At 40.7% G+C, this 7025-nt stretch overlaps 1 protein-coding gene across 1 annotated transcript; it reads right to left on the bottom strand.

Annotated features, from left to right (window-relative positions):
* Nucleotides 1-211: 211 nt before the first annotated feature.
* Nucleotides 212-6060, bottom strand: rasl11b (RAS-like, family 11, member B). The gene is made up of 5 exons (XM_078217206.1): nucleotides 5888-6060; nucleotides 5660-5852; nucleotides 5242-5298; nucleotides 5013-5089; nucleotides 212-1931 (listed from the first exon to the last, which is right to left on the bottom strand). The coding sequence occupies exons 2-5, from the start codon at nucleotides 5772-5774 to the stop codon at nucleotides 1464-1466; spliced, it is 717 nt and encodes a 238-aa protein (XP_078073332.1). The 5' UTR covers nucleotides 5775-5852; nucleotides 5888-6060; the 3' UTR covers nucleotides 212-1463.
* Nucleotides 6061-7025: the final 965 nt, after the last annotated feature.

Genomic DNA, 7025 nt, shown 5'->3' with positions numbered 1-7025 from the left:
GCAGTTGTTAGATCGTATTTGGTGGAAGTGCTTTGTCACCAATGCATGTTTGGAACCCAGTAGGCATTGAAAGGACTAAAATAATGTGAAGTGGCAAAATGAACTACAATTTAGTAAATGGACTTTGAGTGACAAACACATGCCTGGGCTTGATAAGGACAAGATATACATCTGTGAAAGTAAAGAATCAAGTCTTTCATAAAACAGCATACTTGGTTCAAATGTTTATTTGCCAAAATATTGGAAAATGCATTGTCCTCTTGAGGAATCGTTGCTGTAAACAGATTAAAGCTAAAGCACAAGTGGCTTTCATAAAGTGCGTTTAGAAGCTGGTTTCCATCCTCTTTGCACTTAACATGAGGAAAGCTTTCCCACTTAACACAGAGGTCAGATGTCAATGTTCAGTTTAGAATAGCTACCCGGACAGTATATGCCTGGTTTTATTTAACAAGCTTCAATTGAATTCCTGTGGTCTTATATCATGGAGTGAAGGGGGTGAGGAGGGAATTCAACTGCAGGCCATTATGCTATATTTTCTTTACACAATCAAGATTGCTGGGTGGGAAGGGAGAATGTGAAGGTCAGAAGATCTTAAATAGTTTTAGAGGAGGGCATGGAGGTCCAGTTTGACTCCCACTAACTAGAATGGAATGCAAGTGGAGCAGTATGGCCTATGTAATAGTTGTGTTTATTTAAACAGAAAGCTAGCTCATTTGAAAAGCTGCAAATACCAAGGCTATATCCAGCATATTCAAATACTTGCACAGCATTTCAATCTGTAATGCAGTAGAAGCAACCAGGAGGCTGATTCTATGCTCGTCACTGCTTTCGATGTAGAGCAGCTCTCAAGAAATGCAAAATCAAATATATATCCATGTTTCCTGCCATGCACCCTCCACTGGAAGAATGGGATGAGCCTTACATTCCAGCAGGTAAAACGATGAATGTCATTTTACTGGAAAATATGTAAAACAATCGGTGTGAGTATTGAACTGCTAAGACTGATAAATACAATCTTTCTGGTTTGAAATAAGTTTCCACAAACAAAAAACAAACAGGTACTGTTAAAAACAAATTCAGCATTGTCCCAATTGATCATCCATCACTGCTGCACTATTTCAGAATCATTGTACAAAAACTGTAGTAACAAACCCTATGAACCCCTGGGAGGGAGCTCAGACAGATTTCTGGGAGTTCAGATGTCTGTTTCCACTATAGCCTCAAATAGCAAAGGTCCATGATGCATCAATTCTTAAAATGACTAGCTAGGCAATGATCAAATGCCTAGATGATTGAATACATCGGTTCACTACACTAGACATGTCATTCAGCTTCCGAGTGTGGCGTTGATTTTTCCAGATCTTCTCATGCTCAGTTTGACTTGTCCCAGTCTTTTAAAAGTCAACAATGATGAAGGGTCTCATTGTTTTTACTTTAGAATACCAACAGCTTCAGCTGCCACCTCAGACAGATGTTGCAGTCCGTACTTTGGCAGAAAGAGCTTGCTTGAACCGCCTCCTCAAATCTAGCATGTTTGGTGATTTCGGTCTTGGTATAATGGATGTTTTCCTCTTTTCAGCATTGTTGCTCATTTGTTGTTTACTAATCTCTTTGCAAAGCACATGAAAGGCATTGTACACATCATTATAGTTTTCACTGGCAGACACCTCATAGAAAGTGCATCCAAGTATGTTTGCTAACTGGAGGCCATGGTGTGGTTCCACTTGTTTGGCGTGAAGGAGGTCGGCCTTGTTTCCTACAATTATGACAGGAACCCTACTCTCAGGATGCACACGGCAGACATGTTGGTGGAGGTGACTGATGAGTTCATAACTTTTGTAGTCTGTGATTGAATAAACCAATACAATTGCATCAGCCCACTGTATGGATCTGTTAAATTGTTCATTGCAGCTCAGACCAGGTCCACTTATCTAGAAAGAGAAAAAATTATTAATGACATTCACCTTGCTTAAAATCCACAAGTGTAAAGTGGGAAAATAGAATTGATAATATTGCAAGCAGAATCTAACATGAATGAAAATGCCATTGATTTCTATCTAGTTTAAATATTATCAGAAGTTTATATTGCAGACGAGGACAAAGCTCAAATAAAAAACAGTCCTAGTCTGTACTATATTTCTAGATTAATTGGTTTAATCTGAGCTACATAATGGTTTTAATATGGCAGGGTTATGTTTATTCAGCCGAGAAAAACAATTGTTGAGCCAACCGGTTTCCCACCTCAGGTATCAAGCACTTCAGTCATTTTCACTGCTTATGATCCAAATATAGATTAGTAGGGGAAGTTATGAATTCAGTCCACTTAATTTAAATCCAATATTCCATTTGATTGGTTGAGCAACCTCAAGTCCAGGCTGCCTATATAAATAATGTTCTTGTCTCAAGCAGGTTAAATGGATAGACACGAGTGGCAAACAGCTAAAAGCCGATTATGTTACAGCAGACCCTCACATTGCCAAAAGCACTGATTAATTGATGCTCTCCCACATTAAAGTTCCATCTGTGTACATCATCTAAAGGGCATTCCAAATATGAAGGACCTCCCACAGCCCAACATCACCATGCAGGCAAAGGAGTTCTCCCGGCTTGAGGAGTGGGTGGGCTGGAGAACCTGGGACAGGTCTTGATGGGAAAATAAAGGAATAACACCTGGATTGCACAAGGAACTGGAAATATAATAAAGAGCAAAGCTGGAGCAGTTCTTCAGATTCAAAGGTCCTGGAAGAAGTGTGTGTGACTGGAGCAATTTTTTCCTTTGACGGGGAAGTAAATAAGAGAAGAAATCCCCATCAGGAAAGAGTCATAGAGTACATAAACAGTCTTTGATAGAGTCATAGAGCAGCTTTGGAAAGAAATAGGGGGAACTACCATGACAAAAACTGGGTTAATGTCAAAATGGATTAATTCACAAATTAGAGATTTATGGAAATATTGAATCATGCACATTCATCTATATATTAAAATTGTTTTAAGTATGCTGAATACTAATTTGTTTATTTGAACATATAAAATTTGGTAGCCATACCCCATCCAAATGAAAATGTGACTAGGCTTTATATGAACTCCAGAACAGATTGTGTTTAGTTAAGGAAGATTGTTTGAATTCTGTCCCTATCCATGTAGAAGCATTTGTGACTGGATCTTTCTTCTGAGTACAGAATGTATCAGTTTGAGTGAATAGTTCCCAAATTGAGTACTTTTAACCTTCACACCAGAACTATAGTTACAGAAATAGAAGTTAGCATTTTAAAAAATGCATTATTTTAATGCTCTAACAAAAACATTTCAATTCTGAGTGAGGCTGGTGTATGTGGCAGGAGGGAGGTGAGGTGGTGTTTGCAAAGGGCCAGTTTGTGAAATGCTAATTATACTTAATCAGAAAAGCTGAAACTCAGGACTGGGGAAGCAGCCTCATTCCTTAATGGAACACCCACTGTTCATAAATCATTGGTACAAATATGTCGCATTTAGCCGAAGAAATTCTAGCCTTTTCTGAGCAGCATATAATTCCACATACAGCACATGTACTCAAGTAATCATCTTATTTGAAGTACTGTCAAGAAGTTCAAAATGTCAGTGCTGGATTTAACTGTAGTAAGATGAAACACATTGACTTGACATGTGTCCAACAGCTTACCACAGAATGCAGATTAATGGACCGTGAAACTGTAGAACCTCTCACAGTTTGGACAATGGTAGTGTTACAGTGCTTCAGGAATGTGGCTACATCTGCTAAAGCACACCAACTGGTTCAGCAACAAGGGATTTTCTGCCTTCTGAAATGTTTGTTCAAAGCAGCACTATTTACTAAGTAAAGAAAGTCAATAGGAATAGTACAGAATGGCTCCTGTATAACAGCTGTTAGGCTCTCCCCAATCTTAGAATGGGGATGGCCTTTCAAATGAATGTTCTTTACATTGAATCTTGAGCAATGTTTAGGGGCCAGATCTTGAGATCCATGTAACAATCCTCAATATTATGCAACAACAACAAAAAAGGGCCATTAGTTTAATCAAAAGCAAAATACTGCAGATGGTGGCATTCTGAAATAACAAAATATTGGAACTACTCAGCAGGTCTGGCAGCACTGTGGCGACAACATTTCAGGTCAAGGACCTTCTGAACAAAATTTAATGTCTGGATAACAAAAAAGCAGTGCCTCAAACCCTATAGGCTACTCTCCCTTTAGTGAAATACTGCATCCAATTTTAGTGACTGGTTTGTACTTGGAGGCTCCTTTCAGATCAAGTTATTGTCTAGCCAACCTGCTGGAATGGCATGACAACAAACTCTGCTATACATAGTTCTCTGCTACTCAATCCCTCTAATAATCTTCACTTTTGGTCTTTGGAATCTGCTGTCGTGCCACAGACAGCCTTTGGTGCCTCCCTGAAGTGTTGGTTCATGAGTAAGCCTCAGCATCAAGTGTCAGTATGCTGTATAGTCTGGGATCACAACTAGCAAACCAAACCACATTTTAAAGATGGTGTCACTGGAATCCTGACTATTATTTCTCTAACCTAGGATACCAACTGGCTTGGCTGAAATCAACTAACTCAGCACAGATTGAGGATCATATTCAGAACAATCTTGCCTCAGCCACCAACTAAATAAATTCATAGGCTGTTAGAGAAGTTTGTTGAATGCAGTTGGCAGACAAGAATTAGCTGGCATCTAATCCAACGACAAGTTTTTAATGTCTGCAGGCTCTTGCTTTTTTAAAATTGAAATTTATGAAATTAATCACAAAAATCTACCCTCAACCCAGACAAATGTTCAGTCTGAGTATTGAACAACTCACTGTTCCAACATCATCCCCTCAAAGCTTTTGGATTCAGACCAACTGTCCCAAGTCTCCCACTGATGGAACAATCCAACAAGGAGAACATTTGTTTGTGGGGACTGTCCTCCCCATGAGGTTTCTTCTTGGAGTATAATTGAGATGGTGAAAAGAAGATGCAGAGAAAGAAAAGTCGAGCAGAAAATCTTACCTGGACACCGGGTGTGTCTTGAACTTGTAGTGCAAGTTGTTCTCTATCTACTTGGACTTGTCTGGAGTATAAAGTACCTTAAGATATTACGGTTAGCTGGTTAGAAAAACATTCCAAAATTACCTTATTGAATTGATCTGTCCAATTTTAATTTTCATGCAGACAAAAGAACGAAGCCAATGAATAAGGCTCACGTTAAGTATTTCGAAAGGCTGGGGAACAACTTTACCTGCATTTTTTTCGTAGTCTCCGATGAATCTTCTGGTTAGAAATCGCACTACCAAAGCTGAGAGAGAGAAAGAAACAAACGGGAACATGAAGCTGTTAGTCAGCAGACAAAGACCCCAGCCAGACATTTCACAGGCGGTTAAACTCAAAGCTGCAGCTGTCACTGAAGGTGTTTCTACAGACCACTATACAAAACAAAACTGACTGACTTTATCCCCGTTTGTCAGAAACCTTTCTGGCCGCATGGGGGACAGAAACTTTCCTGCTGACAAAATGAGAACTCCTCTCCAAACAAACTTCAAAAGATCGGGCTCCTAGCCGGCTGCCCAGACACGCAATGGGAGCAGCAAGTCTGTCTGGCACATCCCTGGGGTCACAGGCTCCCAATCCCCGCTCATTCTGCAGCCCCGCTCTCTTACCGGTTTTACCCACGGCGCTGCCACCGATCACCGCGATCTTGATCACCCGGTTGTTGGGGGCATATTCCGCGGCTCCATACTCCTGGATCGTCGACATGTTCTGAATCAGGCGCATGTCAAACAGCGGCGATATTAGTGTGAGGCAGCACAGGGAGAAGCAAAGCAGGAGAGCTGGAAGGTGCTGCAGCCGGGACTGTGTCTACCCCTCCCTCTGACTGCAGCCGGGACTTGTGCCCACTCTCCCTCTGCAGCCGGGACTGACTCAGTGGCCGTGCTCCCAGCCACACTCCGCTCCCTCTGCAGCGGGGACTGACTAACCTGCTGTGCCCACTCTCACTCAGCTCCCTCTGCAGCTGGAACTGTGCCCACCCTCTGCTTGCTGCAGCCTCAGTAACTGTACCCTCTCTGTATCCGCGGTACCCGCTCAGCCCCTTTTATAGCAAACCTGCCCGCGCTCTCTGATTGGCCACTGTGGGCTCTGCTGATTGGATACGGAGCAAGAACTTCATTTTACCTGAGATTCTTTGCAGCAACTCTGAGTCTCTGGGTGAAATGTGCAACTGGCCAGAGACTGACTGCATGTGGACAATATCGGCACAGAGACAAGAATCTGCTACTGGAGAGTTGCAGAATCTGCAACTGAACACAATCTCAGGTGAACGGATTGTGTTCAGCCATCTGTACCCAGTGTCAGCTGACCTTACAACAACCGTCACTCGACTATTACTATACTTGTTTAATTATGTGCATGTATTCTAATACAACCAACTATTTACTATAATCTTGTGTTCAGTCGGATTGAAAGTTTTAACACCGACAACGAAACCTAAACATAGGAATGAATGGGTACATGGTGCACTCAACGTCTATTTTTCACCATATAACCAATACTATTGTAGATACATTTCTATATTTCAGCTCCCTCTCAGTATCTGGTATAAAATTGGGATCTTATACAATAAAAATATCGCAGTAATTTAATTTGTCTATTTAGATTTGACCGTTTATACGTAATTAAAAACCGTAAACGTCCCATAGAAACATTATCGTTTATAAATCACTCAGCCCCCTCGGAAATGGGATGCAATTTTCGAATAGACAATCTAGGAGAATGTGCTCGGTCAAGTCTAATGATTAGTACGGTTACATAATGTTAGCTCTGATCAGAACAGCCTTTATAGTATTTAATCAGGAAAAACTTTAAAATTGTCAACTAAGAAGTAAAATACAAATGGCAAATGTATTTGCCTGCACAATTCTATCAGGGATTCTGCACAATTCTATCAGGGATTTTGATCCCTCTTTGCATGTTAATTTTGTTAATTTTGTTATTTATTTATTTTATTTAAATTAATTTAAAGACCAG

This window comes from Mustelus asterias, chromosome 1, assembly GCF_964213995.1.
Source record: "Mustelus asterias chromosome 1, sMusAst1.hap1.1, whole genome shotgun sequence".
NCBI classification, from domain to species: Eukaryota; Metazoa; Chordata; class Chondrichthyes; order Carcharhiniformes; family Triakidae; genus Mustelus; species Mustelus asterias.
The sequence above is the reverse complement of the archived record's forward strand: the minus strand, read 5'-3'. Positions and strand labels throughout refer to the sequence as shown.

Excerpts from the sequence above, each read along its gene's own strand:
- rasl11b (XM_078217206.1), bottom strand. The coding sequence starts at position 5,774 with ATGCGCCTGATTCAGAACATGTCGACGATCCAGGAGTATGGAGCCGCG. Across the intron at positions 5,299-5,659 it reads CAGCGCCGTGGGTAAAACCG|CTTTGGTAGTGCGATTTCTA; the intron begins GTAAGAGAGCGG and ends TCTCTCTCTCAG. Across the intron at positions 5,090-5,241 it reads AGACTACGAAAAAAATGCAG|GTACTTTATACTCCAGACAA; the intron begins GTAAAGTTGTTC and ends TAATATCTTAAG.